At 38.0% G+C, this 19,394-nt stretch overlaps 1 protein-coding gene across 8 annotated transcripts in view; it reads right to left on the reverse strand.

Annotated features, from left to right (window-relative positions):
• The window catches only part of PIK3C2G (phosphatidylinositol-4-phosphate 3-kinase catalytic subunit type 2 gamma), a 202,202-nt gene that overhangs the window by 98,252 nt on the left and 84,556 nt on the right, over positions 1 to 19,394 (reverse strand). For all 8 annotated transcript variants that reach the window (XR_014952120.1, XM_085569570.1, XM_021535187.4 and 5 more), the window contains 2 exons: positions 13,427 to 13,520; positions 12,251 to 12,345 (listed from right to left, as the gene is read on the reverse strand). Coding sequence is in view for 7 of the 8 variants with exons in the window: in XM_085569570.1 (XP_085425696.1) it covers positions 12,251 to 12,345; positions 13,427 to 13,520 (189 nt within the window). In the remaining variant the exon portion in view is untranslated. The remainder of the gene's footprint in view (positions 1 to 12,250; positions 12,346 to 13,426; positions 13,521 to 19,394) is intronic.

Consider the following 19,394-nt stretch of genomic DNA (forward strand, 5'->3'; position numbering starts at 1 on the left):
AGTGCAACTTGACTGGATGATGATGGGTCCCCAGAAGAAGAGTAGTATCAAAAGACATGACCCAGCGACAGGCAGGGCTGTCATTCAGCCAGGAGCATGAATAAGTGTGCCAGGAGCTGCTTTTCCAAGTTCTGTCACCTTTCTGCTCAAAGTGTCACTCTGCTCTGTCCCATCAGCCATGGAAACTGGAGGGCAGATTCTGGCAAGCACATCAAGCCAGGGCCGAGCTGTCACAGGAGCAGCAAATATTTCAAAATTCCTGTGAGATAGATTAATTTTAGGGTAGGAACAAAGAATCCATGCTATTCTTTACACTGACCATGTCTGTCAGAAGTACCCTCATGTATAAAATAGCAGAGATTGGGGTTTTGCCTATGGCACTGCCTGGACAAAATTCTCTTATGAGTTTGCAGTGCACAAAATGTGAGGGCTCCATCCTCTGAAAGAACAGCTGAATATTCACCATTCTTTGGCTTCTAGCCTTCAGGTTCTCAGGGAAGTTATGTCAGACAAAGTTCAGTCAGCCTCAAGATTTGTGGGGAAGCGAGCAAGCATGAGTCTCCAGGGGCTTTTCCAAAAGGAGAACTTGATGTCTGTCTGTTTTCTAGAATCAATAACTTAGACAGAAGCACAGAGAGGTTACATTTCCAGACACAAGGGTCTTTGTCAGAACTCAAAATGTCCCTCAGACATTTTTGGATGTTCTGGGCCCAGGTCAGAAGCATTTGAGACCCTGGCAGGCAGCTGGAAACAGCTGTGATTTTGGATTTGAACCATGGAATGATTTACCAACTTTGCAGGAAGAACAAGAAGTCACAAAAGTTTAGATATTACAGTAGAAGTAGTCACAAAGTAGAGGGAAGAATTTTTGAGTGCTGTACAGGGGGGTTTTAGGTCTTGTACATGGGGGTCAGAAGTTTTAAGATGGAGGGATTTGGGCCTGTCCTGTCCTCCCTCTTTCTTCTTCCTTACCTCCATGCTCTTGGTGATGTTGGCACTTACAGATTGGTTTAGGGTAGAAAAGCACCATTTAATATAGGTAATAGGCACTGGGGAAAAACTGTAAACATTTAACAGGTAATGTACCATATAAAAGACAGCAGCAGCCCTGGGGCGGTGGGAGAGAAGAAGAAGGGAGTCAGAAAGGATGTCGGGGTGTGTGTGCCTCTGCCTGAGCTGCTGAGCAAACCACAGCAGCTCAAGAAGAAAATCTTTTAGATAACTTGCAATAAACAGCCTTGAGACCGAACAACAAAAGACTGCTGAGCCTTTCTTTGGAAGAACGGGTTGGAGGAGAGACTTTTCCACCACACGGAGCCACCCCCGACCTAGGAGTGAGCACTGGCAGGTCTTCAAGGGAGCTACATGGCAATGTAGGAATCCCAATTACACTATCCAGGAAGGGTAGAGTAGCAGCACAGGTTATACTTGGGAATAATGCTTTTGTATGGAACTCATTCTAGATCTCCCAGTTCTCTTGGGAAGTCACCTGAATCTAAACTTAACTGCTGGTAAAAAGTATCATTAGAACACAGCAGATCTATGCCACTCACAGTACTACTTATGTCTGCTCTCCTCCTGCTTTGCTGCACCTTTCCTCCTATAAAAATATTTTGCTTGCAATCCTTTTTTCCCTCAGTGAATAATTACTCTTTGCTCTTTTGCCTGCTTATTTTAATTTTATTTATAAAGCATATTTTGTGTTGCTTCAATCTGTGCCACACTTTGCTGCAAACACCGGGAACATCATGTCAATTCTCTCCTTTCCCAAACCAGTGAACGCTGCTCAGGCTTCTGTTTCTGGGAGAAGATTTGGGATCTTAAGACAGAACAAACAGAAGTGTTTTCAGAGCAGGTGGAGGGAATTCCCAGCTTCAACCCTTCCCACTGCCAGATTCATGCTACTTTGCACATTACATCCTCTACCCACTTCCAAGTGAATCAGGATGAATCTTGGGAATGAAATGGAAGGAGGCCTTGGGGGAACAGATATTTTAATTTCACTGGATGACAGACTGTGAACAATTGCTGGGGGAGGATGAACATGAAAACCGAGCACTTATGTAAGGGGAAAAATGATATATATTTTTTAATCTACTTGGATATAAGCCTTGCTACACAAGCTAGAAAAATCAAGTGTAAGAAGCATAAAACAGGATTTTAACAAGAGATACGTTGAGGGTGGCTTTGCTGTTTACACTGAAATACTTAAGAGTCCTCCTTTATATCTAAGGATTTGAACTCTACAAACCACTTAGTAGATAAGGAAGGAAATCTTATTTTGTGAAAGAGGGAGGCGCTGGTTTGAAAGGATCATCCACCTGTGTATGTGCCAGTGTTCCTCTACTCAAGTAAACACTTACTTTTGTTCCATCTGTACTACCTTTAATACTGACAAGAGATAAAGGCTTTATTTCCACCTCAACAAAACCCTTACCACTCTAGAGCTGCTCCACTGTGCTGTGCTTGCACAGCTTGCAGCCACTTTTGAGCCAGCAAGCACGCAGCCAGAATGTTATTTTTCTACTGTCCACCAAGACCCAGACCCTGTTACCTCTTTACCAACTAAAAAAAAAATAAATTTTTTTTGTCTTTAACATGTATTTTTCACTATATAAATATATATATTTATACAAGTTTCTAGTAGTACAACAAACTATCAACTCCCAAAACCATCACCAATTAGTTCTTTTTATCAAACATGAAAAAAACTACCAACAGCCTCTCCTAAAACATCTCTTCCATAATAAAAAACCGAAACATCCCTGAACCAGAAAAAACCTTGAATAGAAAAAAAAAGAATGAAAATGAACAAATTTGTATTCGTCAGTTAAAATTTTCAGTGGAGGTAATTTGTACTAGCTCTTTGAAAGGTAAACAAATGAAAAACAATAGCTACTCCAGCACTGAGGCTTTGATCGAATTTACAAACAAATTATTTCCCATATATATGCTGCCAGCAGTTTATGCCACTTAAAACCCACACTCCACTTCATGACACTTTCTTTTTAATTTTTTTTCCTTAACATAAGGTTTTCTCTCGAGTAACAGCCAGCAGTGAGCAGCAGCCAGGCAACACACTGCAGAGGTGAGACACCAATGGTATTTCAAAAATTACTATGCCTAAAAGATGGTGTGTTTTTAAGATAAGAAATAAGAACAACCAAAATGAACACCAGAGAAGGAGATGTACCTGAAATAACAAACTTTGTATTAGGGGTTGTCTTCAAACATGCATTGCCCCTTCTCTGAGTTGAGTTGGAAGTGTGCTGGTCACTTGCTTCAAAACAGATGGGATGGTTTATAACAAAAGATAAATTGTTCAAGAAACAGATCAATGTGGCACTCACTGGGTTACCTCAGCCACAACTCCCTGCTTTGCCATCTCCAGTGACAAGTAGAAGAATTAAGAATACTTTTTGAGATGCCATCTGAATGTTTCCACCTAAGCTCCATGTTTCTCTGAAAAGCTTTAAAGAAAAAAAAAAGTCAGCAAAAAATTCCTGGCAGCTTTACATTACTCTGTCAGCCACCCACCATTGATGCAATATTGTGATAACTTATCTCTGAATGCTTTTAAACAGGAATAAAGGCCTTTTGGAGAGAAAAAATTCAGCTCTTGTAGCCTGGTTTTCTTTCTGAAACAAAAAATAATGTGCTGAACTTTACTAAACAATATCCTGTGCATTTGACAGACACCACAGAGAAAGCTAAAGGACAATTCAGCTTTCTGTCTTTTGAGAGAGATGCCTATGGCTTGTATGACCATTGGGAAGAATTTTACAGGCTTTAGATTTGGGTGGAATCTTAATTCTTACAGATTTACTGGTCGCTTTCTGTTGCTTAATTCAAGGGTCCAACATCCTCAGTTCTAACCAGGTGGGCTCTTTGCCAAGAAAGCACTGAAGGAGACAACGTGAGACAAGGGTCCCTTGAATAATTCTCTTGTTTAAAAGGAGGTTATTACAACATCATAGCAATGTTGTTCAAGCAAAAAAGCCAGAGACAACTCATCTGACAGCTCTTTCTGTCCTCTCTCAAATGGTTTTTAATTTGGTCACCATCCAAATGACATAATTCTTATTACAGACTAATATACCATTAAGTATGGGTGAGCATTCTGAAAGCAATTAATATTCAGGGACATATTTTCAAACAGCAAAGCCTTTATGAATTTAATCCTGAAATAGTTATCATCTCTAAACACCTAAAAATACTGAGATATAGTAATTTTGCACTGTTATCCTGAGAGGACCTTTTATCAATCCTTACCCTCTCCTGCCAAGAAATATTACCTTTTATTCCAGTTTATTTATTAATTTAAATAAATACTATTATTATTTCAAAATGTGTTAATAATTATATTTGGGTTTGCATTAGGGAATTCTTTTCTAAGAAAAAATATCCAAAACTGAAGAGAAATTAGTAAGTAATTTTCTACTAAATCATGCCCTGATGTAACATATTCAACAGTGTCAAATTTATGACTCTATTTCTTCTAATGTTTCAGTTATTCAGGCAAAGGTCCAAGATCCAGTTTTCATGCTGGTGGATAGTGATGACTAAACCTAGAAATATTAACCACAGAAAACACACAACTGACAGCAACATTAAGCCTACCAATAACTCATTATATTGGATGTCTTGTAACCACTTGAAGCCTCTCTGTTTATTCATATTTTTCCTTGAAGTTCTCACTGCCAGTGTTCAGAGTATGAATGATTTACAAAACTCCAGCCTGTCAGACCAGGCTGTGATCAACAATCTAACTACAAATGAGTACTCCAAACATATCAGTCCAAGGAAATCAGGGCCTGAACTGCATTTATTCAAATCATGAGGCAAAAACTTTGTGTTCCAAGAAAAATGGATTGAAAACAATTCTCTGAAGTATCTCAAGACAAATTTTGTCAGAAATTGGTTCAAACAGCTATAGTTAAAACACAAAACTTGCTAAGCTGGAAAGAATAAAAGACCTATAAAAGAGCAGACTTAGAAAATGTTTTACATAATGTGATGCGATTTTGAAACATCTGCAGCCATTTTGAGTACAGTAATTGCGATTTCCAGCAAAACAAAAGTTCCAAACAGAGGAAAGAAATGAAATTGGTTTTTTCCAAATATTCCCAAAGTGTAAAGCCTGAAAGTTAAATCATGAAATGCAACTAAATGATTTTTTTTTTACATGCTACAGCTGAAAAAATTGCGTTGAGGCATCTTCTCCCAGTATTTCACCTGAGCACTGAGAATCAAGAGCACCTGGGCTGCAGAGGCAGCATTTCACCAGTGAAACACAGCACCAGCTGCTCAGCTGAGAGTCACAGGAGATTCTCCCCATGCTGCTCACTTTCCAACTGAGGCTTTGTCTCAACAAAATCATTAGAATCTGCAAATTGGGAAATTTGCATCATTCCTAAATTGCAGCTACTGTTATTTATGATTTGGACATCCCACATCATTGAGGTTGGCCACTCAGTATTGGCCTAAAGTAAATTTCTGTGCAGAGAAACTACTTCTAGGATTAGATTCAGGCATCTTTTCTAGTAGCTTTCCACAATATATAGCAAAAATATCAAAATAATTCCACACCCTTCATAATCATGACCGAAAATTACCCATATGAAGCGACAGAGTTAGATGAACGTTTTCGCAAATAATTTCCTGACTTATTACTACTCTGGTTTACACTCCCAAATGTCCCTCTGGGACAAGCAAAGATGACATGAGGCACCCATCAGGAAAGATTTTGGCTCCCTGTTTCGTTTTTGAAAGAAGCAACAATAAAACAGTTTTTAATTGGAAGATAAGGAAGAAAGGCACAGAAGTAACCAGACAGGTCCTAGGCAAAAGCAGAACCGAAGCATTGATGTGGATATTTGATTTTTAGTGTCTTGTGCATTGTAGAGTCTTGGATTTTATGTTGCATGGTGGTAACACACCTATATCCAATAATTTCTCTATAAAACTTTTGTCAGTACAAGAATTTTCTGCTAATAAAGCATTTGACTACTGATATTAATTCCCACAGTCAGTATGGGAGCATTGAATGACACCTTCTCTGACCTGCTTAGCATCATCTTTGGCTCTGAAGTAACACTCCTAAAGCTTATATGAGCCCTTCCTAAAAAAGCAGGAGACAGGCCACACCTACTGGGTGAGAGGCCAGGCAGGCAGAACCAACAGGAACAATCTCTCATCCTACCTGAGGCCTTCATATGCTGCTGGAATGCAAATAATAAATTAAAAGAAACGCAAAAAACCTGCAAAGAACCCTGCTCTGAGTCCCTCTCTGCTCACCCAGGGGAGTCCCTGCAGCCCATCACATCCCAGCAGCAGAGACATGAGAGCATCACCAGGCTCTGTGCAATCCTTCCTACAGGGCAGATCCAAGAGGCAAACCCATCTTTCATGCTCAGCTACATCACTGGGGGGGTTATGACAGATAGAACATGAAGCTTGTGGGGAGTTTTCTGGCATAGATTTGTCAGTTCCAGAATTTTTAACTGCAAAAGGAGCCAAATGTCAAATAAATCAGACAAGACATGTTTGGAAAAACAATGCACTGAAAAACTTTTTCCTTAGTGCTATCTTATAAATCATGCAGCAGCTAAAAGAATTAAAGCTTTTCAGAGCTCTGTCCCCTTTTCCAGTGTATCTGTGCAGTTCTAAGTATGTTCACTTGTGCACATACACAATGGTGTGTTTTTTCATTACAGTAGCATGCTCTAATAACTGGCATTTACAGACTTTTTATGCTTCACTTGACCATGCTAATCCTCCTTGAATATGACTTTTGACATGGAATTTCCTTTGTTCCAAAGGTGCAAAGGTGGGACACACACAGAGTTATTTCTGTGTTCAGTAACTTATTCAGTGCTGCTGAATATTTGCCTGCATCAATAAAATTAATGATGCTTCACTCCATGCTCACATGGATCACCAGGGTACCTCACCTCTTACCTTTTGTGCTTGCACAGGATTTGGAAAAACACCCAGCATTCCTCAATTTCTGGACATTCAGGGGCACATTCACTCCACTAAGAATCATTAAAATTATTAAAACCAGACACAACTATGTTATATATGTCCTTTGTCAATGACTCACCAGATTTTCTCATATTCACTAAATTACAGCAAGGCATAACTTGATGCTTTATTAATTTTTAAACAGATTTCTTTTTTAAAATCTGCAATTTTTAACAGTGTGGAAAAAATAACTCCCTCTTTATATTTTAAATGTTAAAATGCCATACTTAAATTCTTTGTTAACCTTTCCCAGTCATGTTTTCAATTTGATTTTTTAATTCTTTGGAATTTATTTTCATTTTCCTTCTTGTTAGAATTTTGAAAGTTTAAATTGTGGTCTTGCCCCACAGTCCTCTAATCCTCTAGCTAGCAACTCCTTTTATCAATTCCAGCTGAGGTCAAAGCCAGTTTAGTCATTTGTCTTTAGAGACAGCAAAAAGTGACCCTAAAGTACTAAGTTTTTTTTCTTAAGATCTAAAATGTGTTTAATTAAATGTAAGATATGGTTTTGTTGATTAAAATATACCATTTTCTCACTAAGTCTGTAACTACTAAAGGTCAAACCCAACAGTTGTTACTTGTTCACAACAATCTCTTTATTCCATTTGCCATCATCTTTTTCTAAAACCGGAGTCCGAGAAAATGGAAAGTCTGTAAATTAGGAAACAAAATAATTATCTGTCTGTTGTACAAGGCAATAACCCAAGGCCCACGCAGCCAGTAATGAAGCACTCAGCACAGAAGTTGGCTGAATCATTATCTGACACAAATTATGCTCTAATGGTGTTATTTATTAGACCCTTAAGTAAGTAAAGAAAAAAAAAAAAGGTCTCCAAATAATTGGCGTTCAATAAACAAGAATTCTGATTTCAGAACTAGAATGCCAAGGTGTGATCTATGGCTGAGGGTCTCTGCAGTCCAAAACATAACAATCACACCAAGTACTCTGAATTCCAATGACATTCACAATCACCACTTAGCTGAATCAAAAATATCCTTGGACTGGGTATTCCTGTACAAGTTCACAGTTACAGATATGATTAAATGGTTTTTTGGTGGTTTTTTTTGTTTTTTTGTTTGTTTGTTTGATTGTTTGTTTTTTTAATTCTGCTCAGTAAAAAAGACTAAATTAATGCAAAAACAAGAACAGACATCTTCTGTGTTTACATTTGTGTCATTTTAATGGGTTGGGATTTTCTGCCTGCTCTGCAAAACAATTTGGGAAGTTCATTTCATAATTAGCAGACTCAATAACTTCTAACTGTCCGAGAAGGATAAGATAATGCAGGAAGAAAAAGATCTGGAGGATGGTCATCTGTTTAATGTTCAGATAATTAAGAGTGTTGGACAAATGAGCTTGATTTGTTCCTTCTTCTGAGCACTATACGTAAATTATGGTTAACATAAAGTAGTTTTGATGGTCAAAAATATATTTCCTTTCAGAAAATACAAGGCAATTGTTCCAATGCTGGAGTTCTGAATGAAACAGTGGTAATGATTTTGGAGAAAAAGGCATTGATGTACAAACCTCCCAAGAGCAAACAATGTAACTGGGGTCTTTTTAAACTTTTATACATTGCTATGTTCTTTTAGATTATTATAGTTCTTTTTCTGTATATATAGGAAAAAAAAAATACGTTCTACCCATAAAATCAATAGTCTGATTCACATTGTTTCCAGTGTGCTGGATTCCACAAAGTTCCTTTTTAATCTCACATTCTTACTTTTCTACAAGATGAGGACTTGGAAAAGATAGAAGACTACTCCCTTTTGTCTTGTCAACCAACCTGCAGTTCAGAAATGCCAAGAACTGGGAAAGTTCTCCAAAGTTTAAGTGACTTAGAAGACAAGCTACAAAAGGACATTTTATCTTCAGCAAGGTTTTCACCTGACTTTTTCCTTTGCTTGAGCTGAGCAAACCAGATTCTCAGAAATTTACAAACACTCCCACTCTTCCATGACGGTGGTGGTGCTGCCACAGATCCTGGAGGACATTTCCCCTCAGTTATTCCATCTTCCTGTGCAAGGCAACCATCTGTGAAACATTCTCCTGGCCACCTGCTGCCCCAGCCAGCTGTTCTGACTCCACGCTGCAGCTGCCACCTGCGTCAGCAGCTAAAAGCCAAAAACACTCCAGCAAGAGAGAAACCAACTGGCAGGATGCCAAGTGGATTAAAACTCCAGCACAAAAGCTGACAAAAACCCACCTGTGTGCAAAACATCGAGTAGCAAGGAGAAAAGCACTGGCTTTCAGCGAGCAGAAGGGCCCAAAAGGGCTCAGCAGGTTTCTTTTTGTGCTTTGCTAAAACCAGTTTAATAACTTGTCACCATGGCTCCAGGGAATGGGGAAACCTGCTCCAGCCTTCTTGCCTGCCAGGAGCTCTGGTGGGACCAGCATCAGAGAGAACATCTGGAAGGGAGTGGGATCATTCTCCATGTCTCATGGACATTGGGAAGTCCTGAAATAAGACTAAAATGGGATTAAGTGGTACATGATGTTTCCTGTGCTGGCACAGTATGCATGGGCAAATTTTAGCCTCCTTGGGAAGGCATCCAGAAGTACAATGAGGAGCTAAAACACTGATGGATGCAATGGCCCAGATTCCTCAAGAATTTGGAGAAGGGAAAGGACACAAATGATAAGAGAAAACCTAAACACCCAAACAGGATGTAAGATCCTTCTCATTCTCAAGAGCAGAATTAATGGAACAAATCTGCATCAGATACAAGCAAAGAACAGACTGAAACTATCCTGACAACAGATATGTCCCAATAATGAAAATTCTCTCTCTTCTGTCCACTTTTGCCAGTTACTGCCCCAGAATTTTTAAATAAAATCTTCACACAAACTTATTACTGCTTGATGAAAAGAAATGAAAAATTTGCTATCCAACATTAATATTAAAAAAATGATGAAATGGTACGCCATTGTTAGGTAGCTGCTTATCTCTGATCTGCAGGGAACTTGAGTCAATTTGAAATGATTGACATTTTGTTATAAATAGTATTTGTCATTAAAATAAATTACAGTGTCCACAGTCATCAACTTTTCTAGTAATTTCTAAATTTACAATAGTATTATAACACATGGAAGTTAAATCAGTTGAATTTTCCCCTGTGGCTCTGAAACAACTACAGCAGTTTTCTATATTGCATTAGCCTTCTTTTCCAAGTTTTATTTTGGGCAGGTACAATGTACACACTGTTGTATTATTTAACAGCATTTCTTTTGTAATGTCACTCATTACAATTAAAATAAACAAAAAACTTGTTATTAAAGGTTTTTTGGTTTTTTTTAACAGCCCTTGCTTCTTGATAGCTAATTTGGTAATGAAACAGAACATGACACTTGAGAATAAAATGTAACCTAATTACGTTTCTTAAAAGAAGTGATCTGAGTGTACATGCATACATGTACTCCCCACATTATTAAATCATTGAACTTCTTTTAAAAGTCTCTTAAGAAACAAGTGGAAGAAAACCTCTGCTTTCCATTACTTTTATAATTACTGAAAATCAATTTATGAAGGAAATATTTTATTAATTATTTAAGACTTTATTAATAAAAGCCACGAAATTACTGGTAAACTTTGTAAGTAGAATTTATAGGTTGGGAAACTGTCTTTTAAAATACAGGAGACAGAAATATGAGTAATTACATAAACTGGAATGTTAGGTAGAAAAGAGTTTACTTCTGAAGAACAGAGTGGAGCAGAGTAACCAAAATACCCCTAAGTGTAGATGATGAATACAAGCACCAAATTTTAAAATATGTTTGCTCCATTTATGTTCTCAGTTTAGCTTGAAACATATGAACTAAACAAATAAAAGAGGCACCCAGCATGAACTCAGCTGAAAGGCAGAGAATACAGGGAGCCTTGAGAAATAACCTACTTAATGTGGATGTAGTTACCTTATACATTAAGCTGTGCATAAAATAAATTTGTTATGCTACTTTACATAGCACTGTGCCAGATAAACATATATATTCAGGATAGAATAACTGCTCTATATTACCTAAGGTTATAATATTAGACAGCTTGGGCAAAATTTGTGGAAAAATAGGGTTTTGCACTGGGAAGTAAAGAGGAAGAAGACTGCAGAGAGTAATTTTTCTCTGAAACGAGAGGACTTAAAGAAAACACAGGCAAACTAATGATGTTCCCCTGTCCACTGAACCCTAGATATAATGTCTAATTTCACAGGAAAACTACCAGCTCTGAGGGTATGTTTAAAACTCCAGACTGGATATTTTATATACAGCATGACTAAGTTTAATATTAGTAGAAATTGTCTCAGGCGTATTTCAGGCACTGTCGAAAAATGGCTCGCTAAATGTTGTTCCTCTTTATTTGAAAGATATGCTCATTAAGCACATTATCCTACCCATTTTAGTAAAACAAACACATTAATAATTCTGTTTTATCCCCACTCTAACACTTTCAGAGACCATGCAGGTATGAAAGTATTATTTATCTCTTCCCAACCCTGCACTTCATCAACCAAATGACTAAATTTCAAATTGTTTTCTTTCCTTTGCAGGGAGGAAAGCTTTGTTTTAAGGGATATGAAAATGAAAGCTCAGTTCATCCATCATTACTAAAGATGGGGGTGGAGGGGGGGAACCACCACACCAGAATTTGATTTTCAGATCACAGGGCAGGTGTTGAGACATCAAAAAGCCACACTCTTTCTCAGAGAGTCTTGAGGTAGCAGACAGCAAACAGAATAATTCAATAATACAATAAGAGGACCCCTTATGTTGGAGGTAGGTGGTGAATGGTAATTTCTGCCAGGACTGGTACATCTCCACAATCATGAAAAGGAACTGTTGGAAACTCTACCATCACAGATCTGATATAAAAAATGGGTAAGACACATTTTGACAATTCTGACAACCTCAGGAGAGGTCAGGGAAATCAAAAAAGCAGCTAGCCTCCTTTAAAAGTGAACCAATGCTTGTAAATTTTGGCTAAAAAAAAAAAAAAAAAAAAAAAGCTGAAAAACCAAATGGCAGAACTTCCCTCTCTTCCTCCTTCCCAGAGCCAGGATGAAGGCACAGATAAGCAGGTCTTTTATAAAAGTCACCCATACCCAGTGCTGAAAGGGAAGGAGCAAAACTTAGCTTTTCTGTTGATTTTAAACCAAAAGAGGGTTTATCACCATGGGATCATGGATAAGTTCCACTGTGACAGAAAATGACTGTAATGGCAAATGGTCTTACCAGTAAAGCTGATGGGCTACTTGGATGCTCTGAAGGGAACGATTCAGCAGAAGTTTCACCAGCGGGCTTTCAAGACTCCACTCAAACTTGATCACCTTAATAGAAAAAATTATAATAAAAATCAATTTTGTGCTGGCTCTAGTATCTCCTTTATAACAGAAAGCACCCAGTGCTTAGTTTGAACAAAGCAATCAGACAATGGAGAGTTTGCTCTGGCAATGCAATGAGCAGAGAAACTTCAGTTCCTAAGGATCTACCACCACTTGTAAGACAGACAGACACCACCCTGATTTTGTGTTAACATGAATATAAATATGCAGCTTGTCTCCCCGCACTTAAAACTATCACTGCTATATTTATGTTTTTTCAATCTGATTATCTGTTTTGGAAAATAAACTTATTTTAGAACAGAAGCTGAGGAAGGTGAAAGGTCACTGCAGTTTGTGAATGATGGAAAGCTGTGACGGTTCTGCTGCCTCACAGTAGTGGATTACATGAATATATTAATAAGTGCATAGAGAGATATCTATCTAGATAAGCAGATATCACAAACATAGAAAGAACCACTGAGAAACTCTGCAGTCTGGATAGTGGGTCATACATATGCACAGTGTTACCAAGTGAGGGGATAGAACTTCCAAAAATTCCTGCTCAGCCCCAGCACAGGACCTGTTCAATCAGCAGGTGCTTTGGAAGCCATAACTTGCAAAACATTAATTGCCAGTGAAATGCTATGAACATCCCTAAAGAGGCAATCACAAACCCAAATGTCCACTTAACTCCTTGTTGATAGTGTTTTTCTCAGTATATATGCTATTAAAAACCCAGTGATTAAAAACTTTGTAGCAAACAGCATTGCCTTCCTTGACTGCAATGAAGCCCTGTCACCTGAGCAGAATTTCTCTTGCTCAGATGCACTTTTTACTTTTCTTTGTTACTTGAAAATACCTTCATATGTTATCTATAAGAGCCCAATCAGAATGCCAAAACAATTCCATTATCCTAAGCTGGAAACAGTCTCTCCCTCAGGCTTGTTTTTAACCCACTCATGGCATCAGTTGACAAGACTTATTTGCTCCCCTCACAATGTCTTAACCAACCTGAAAGCATCAAAAATATTTAATGAAGTTATTGATCTGGACTGAAGGCTTCCTTGGCTATCAATTTCCTCCTTACCTGAACCAGCTGTGGAAGGTATTCCAGCAATTCATCATTTGACACATTTTCCATTTGTTGGACTGCGGCCCTGCGAATATTTTGATCTGGAAAACTAAAGAAAAAAAACAAATAGGTATCATTAAGAGCTACCAGACCACTGCAACTCTCCTGAGCTCTCACTGATATAAAATGTTAGGAAATATGATTTTCTCTCAAAATGGAACAGGAAAAAAAAATCAATTCATTTGCTTTATTGTAACAAGAAGCACACCACAGATGACTTAATTGTATTGACTGTTACAATGTCACACGGGGGGGAAAAACCCCCAAAAACCTGATTTTCAACTACCTTTTTAAATAGGAAATAGCATGTATCATAATTTCCCAAAATATGAAGCAAATTACAGATTTCTTGCTGCTCTTTCTTATCTGAAATAGGAAATTTCTGAGCCATGTGAACTTTTAACAGTCATTTGAAGACTTAATTTGTTCTGAGAAATAATACCAAAGTTTAACTTTCCCATACAAAAAAAAAGATTTATTTCAGATAATTTATTCTAAATCAGCTCTTCTGTTTTCTACCACAACACAATCAAAAATATTATTTTAATAAAAGCAATTTTGAAATTAAAAACATGGGCTGAGTATTTTTAGGATTTTATTATGTGAAATTTGGTAAAAAAAATTAACACCTTCCCAAGAAGGGCTCCAAGTCAGTGAAACAGGCATTTCTGATGAGAAAATGTTTGAGAACTTGGCATAAGGCACATTCTCAACTAATTCTGGCTGAAACCAGGGTGGCTGTAGCCTGGTATAGATTTAGTGATGGAGCTCTTTTCATAAAAATGATAAAAGAGGAAAACACAGTGTGGCAGCAGTGATAATGCAAACAAAGAAGTTTGGATAATACAGATGGTGAAAATATTTTCCTTTGAAAGAGAATGAAATTTTGATGTAACCTGATTGATCGAAACTGACTCTTAACAGAACATTTTCTCTCTTCTAAGAGAAAAGGGTAGAAAGCATACAGTGTCTCTTTTAATATTTGATAGCCAAAAGATAATCTTTTAAGGACTTCTTTTGGAGACAAAAATAATTTCTACCTTTCCACGTTTTGCAATTGTGACATTAATCATAAAAGTTTGGGCTTGATGATCTCAGAGGTCTTTTCCAACCTCAATGATTTTATGATTTTGTACACAGGGAACTTCACATACACAAAAGTTGCCTAGATTGGTTCAAATTTGGCTGATTTGCTGTGGCTCTGCCTTAACAAGGAAAGGAACAGATGCTCTTCTGTGTATGTCTGCTATGTATGATGTGCAGATGTGGTGTCACTCTTACTTGTGTACCAGTACCTTCACGTTGGCCATTGCCATCCCAAGAATATTTTCTGTCTTCTCCCGAAGGAAACAGGAAATGTTCCTGGAGACCTTTCAGTTACCAGGGGTGCAAGAAGGGTCATCTCTGCCTAAGGGGCAGAAATGTCTTCAAACAGCACCACAATCAAGTGGACATTGCTCAGAAGAGCTGGTGGGCTTTGATCCAGTTCCCTGAGGGTGAGCACCTGCTGTGGGAATCCAGGGCTTCCCTCTGGCTGCCCTGGCAGGGGTCAGGAACCCCCCCTGTACAGAGCCCCCAGAGACACTGTCTCTGATCTCTGTCCATGGAAAAAAGTTTTCAATCTTACAGGATGAAGTGTTTGATACAAGTAATTATTAAGTGTGGCACGGGTGCAAAAGTAAAATTTTAGGATTCTAGATTAGGGGTTCAAAGGGGACAAGATGGAGGAAATTGGGTGTGTTTTGTCCTTTTTCTCCTTCTTCATGCCCTCCATGTTTCACTGTAGTGTTGGCATTTTTCTGTTGGTTTAGGCTGCGGACACACTGTTCAACGTAGGTGACAGATATTGGCACATTATTGTAAATCCAGCCCAGGGAGTTTCTGGTATTTAATGTTTGTACCATCCCACTGAGGGCAGAGCCCCACACGCTGCCCTGCAGGACAGAGCTGTGGCAGCGCAGCAGAACATGTTAGAAATAAACAGAATAAACAACCTTGAAACCAGCACAGACCAATTATGGCTTCTGCTTTGGCAATGGGGCAGAGAGACAGAGACTTTTTACAGTCTCAGAATTGTCAATACCACAAATTCTGACAACCTGCCCCACAAAAAGCAGTGAATCCCTGCCCTCTGAACTGATATGGCCATTAGGCTCTTGGGAAAGATCTCTGATTTGGCAGTCTAGGCACACACACACACACAAAAAATTACTAAAGGACAAGGGTTGTCCTGTCAATTCACCCTGGGGAAATTCCTTTGAAATCAGACCCTTCATGCACAGCAGGAGATGTCACAGGCCAACAGTGTCACTGCTTCAAGAGCTCAGCACAAAACCAGACTGCTCTCTTCCCACCTTCCCACCCAAAACCTTTTGCCAATAATATAGAAATAAAACCCCGAAGTGAAACAGAGGAGGCAGTACCAAATTTGCAGCAATGACTGTTTGATTCTACCAAGATAAAAGGAGAAGAAATTGTAAAGCTTGGTGCTCAGCAGTATAATGGCACCCGCTGCTTGAATCTTGAGCTTCTAAGTTCAATAAAACCAGCTGAAGCAGAACAGTATGTACACTTTGAACAGAAAATTAACTAGAGGCCATCTAATAAAAATGGGAGTGTTTTGATTTAAAAAAACAAACAGGTGGAAAGTTGGACTTGAAAAAAATTGTTTCCAAAACTGCAACCTGTGACACTTTCGAGCATCCTTTAGCAACGTGACTTGGGTCTGGTTTTACTATTTTGTCTGTTATGGCACACATTTAATGATGTTTCTAACATGGTTTATAATTCTTTGTACAACGCTGAGGGAGACTCTGTGGGGAGGGGAGGATCTTTGTGAGACTTATTTTGTTTACTTATTTATTTTAGGCAACCTATTAGGAATGAGAAGTTGTTACTGTAATATTCCCATAGCTATTTAGAACAAAACATATTTGAAGGAGGACTATATATTTAAAAAAAAAAAAAAACCCACACACATAATCCCTTTCATATCATCCTATTTTCTAATTATGCAATTGCTCCAAAAGATTGTGTGCCAAGCATGTGCAGATAATATGGAAATAAGTCTTTCCCTTCCCCTTCTTGCCTAGTTCAACAGGCTACTGAACAGTGAAATACACTCTACACAGGCACAAGTCAAGGCAGAAAAATGTTATTACTTAGTTACAGCTCGTCCCTACCAGCAGCCAAGATCTGAACACATGCAATGCTATGAGGAGAGAAACTCCTCTATTTTTTTTTCCAGCTAGACAAAGAATGAGAAAATTATTTTAATCCCAAACTTTCCAGAAAATTCAGCAGCTAACATTTAATTTATTTAGAATTGATTTGGTCTAAGTCAAAACCAGAGCTATGTCTAAGTCACCAGAAGCAGCGCCAGGAGATGTGATTAGGGAATGACAGGCACTGTGAAAAAGCTGCAGGGTGGTTTGCTTCAGGATCATGGCTTTTGTCATTCTTCTTGAATGAGATTTTGGTAATTTATTGGTTTTGATTCTGTTTCCTTCAGCTTGTAAATTTTGAGGTCAGCTTGAGGTTTAGTCCAGTCTTTTGAACAGACTGGACAAGTAGCCTGTTTCTTTAACTACCTGACAATTTGTTAACCCTAGATGCAATATCCATTGCTTTTTTTTTGAATTTCACTGTTGTTCAGGGCCACAGGTACAAGGACAAATTGAGTTTGTATTTAAGTATTGTACACAGCCACAATATTTAATTTTATTTGTTTTCCCCCTTACATTTGTACTTGAGCAAACATTTAACAGCCTCAAAATTGGGGTTACAGCAAACTCTAAGGAACTCCACTAGTATTACTTGGTGCTATGCTATTCACACTTGCATACACCAGTTTATTTGCTAGAAGCAAAAAAAGACGATGGTTTAGAAGCAGATCTGAGTAATAAAAATCCCTTCACATGCCTGGAAACTGTGCCATCCTGGAGTCTGATACTTCATTAGGGTTGGAAGGGGTTTTTTGGGTTTGGTTTTTTTTTTTTTTTGTTGTTTTTTTGTTTTTTGTTTTTTTTTTTTTTGTTTGTTCATTTGTTTTGGTTTGGTTTTTTTGAGTGAATAATCTTGCAAATGTTTGAGTTGCATCAAATATGATTTTAGTAATCCATAAATTAGTCTTGATTATAGGACTAAACTAATTGTTTTTTTTTTTTTTAATCTAACTCAATGCAAGAGAAATCACTTTGAGCCTAAGAAAAAGAGTTTTATAGTTTGGATATTAGAGGAGAGCTGATTTCCAGGGCTTGCTGCAATGAATATGCAATTATTTATTTACACATGCTGAAAACTCTGAAAGCAGAGAAATGAGACAACTCTATCACAACAAATTCAATATTCCAGTCTTTAAGGGGACATTCCTCAGACATAGGAGATCATCTGTAGCACAGTCTGTCAACATCAGATCCTTCAGTTTTTGGAAGAATTTGAAGTGACAAAATTCCTGATATGTGGCCTCTGACTATGGCTTCAGAGAGGCAGGACATTTGAGGACTCATCTTTCTATCTGTTTTATGGTTATCACTAAAATATGTGAGAATTTAGCTAAAAAAAAAGCTTAAAATCAAATATTTGAACAACGCTTGTAAGGTTCTTTTATTGCATAGTTTCAAAATGGGAACTGTCATCCAGGTTTAGGTTTCCACTCACTTATAGCTGTTTTGCTTGGTTTTTTCTCCTCAACAAACAACTTATTAGCCAATAAATACTTCACTGACTAGAACCACTGTGTTGTGGTTCTGGTCTCTGTGACTAGAACCCAAGTGTTCCCCATTTATTTGCCTGGCTGCATTGTAATATCTTGCATCTTTCTTCTTTTGGCCAATTTAACTGTTCTCTCTTAAGGCAATGAGTACACCACAACAGGTGGAACATATTTGTTCCAGGTTTACACACATCAGAAACATCACAGGCTCTACCAAAAAATAAAAAATATGTAAATTATAACTGTCGAGTTTAGTCCTCAGCTACAGGTCACACTATGCAGGACTTCAAATGTCCCCTTCACAGCCTGTCTCACAATTTGGATTCTCCATAAGTTATGAAACTCTCTTCCTCTCCTTAAACACTCGCCTACTTAAACTCAACACCCTTTGTGCAGTTTTGCTCTTCCCTCTCTGCATGATGCCAGTGATTGACAGCCACCTGTTTTTTAACTTCTTAGAAGATTATTAGATCTCCCTTGAGACTTCAAGATGCTTTTGTGAAAGCTGAATTCTGATCTGGATAAGCATAGATTACAATTTGGTTTCAAAATAAGGAAAACTTTCAGTCTTTGATTTTTTTTTCATACAGAGAGCCAGTCGGGCTATTTGTCTAGCAGTAGCTTTCAGCTAAATCAAATTCAAACAGAAAACAAAGTACTGCTGAGGAGTCCTGTGGATCTGTGAAATTCTCTTGAGATTTTAGCATCTGCCAGTGGTGAGCTCACTGTAAATGAGAAATAGATATGCATTTCATTTTTAACAGTTTTACTATTCTAGTTTTGTTGTGCTGCCTCAAACAGCCCTGTGCTGGAATACATTTGTCAGGTGAGTAAAACTGCTCAGTTCTCTACATCTTCTGGCACATAAAGCTATCTGAAGACAACAATGTAACCTTTCTCACAGGTCTTCTTTTAAGGCAGAGGCTTATATCATGCCACTTATTTCTGCATTTCCCTTCCCATTTTAAGTTCTGTTGCATTTTCAAAAAAGAAAATTTTCAATCCATGAAATGCATGTTATTAAATCTGGCAGAAACAAAGGAAGCTGACCCAGCAAACCCGTTGGAATGAGGATACCAACAGAAAACAAAAAACCCTTTGAGTAGTAAAGGATATCATATCATTGATGGATGCAACTGGGCCAGGAGAGAACGTGTGGAAAAAATGTATAAAATAATAGGGAAGTTTTGTGAGGCAGTTTAAGTTTTT

Source organism: Lonchura striata, chromosome 1A (genome assembly GCF_050655825.1).
Source record: "Lonchura striata isolate lonStrDom1 chromosome 1A, ASM5065582v1, whole genome shotgun sequence".
NCBI classification, from domain to species: domain Eukaryota; kingdom Metazoa; phylum Chordata; class Aves; order Passeriformes; family Estrildidae; genus Lonchura; species Lonchura striata.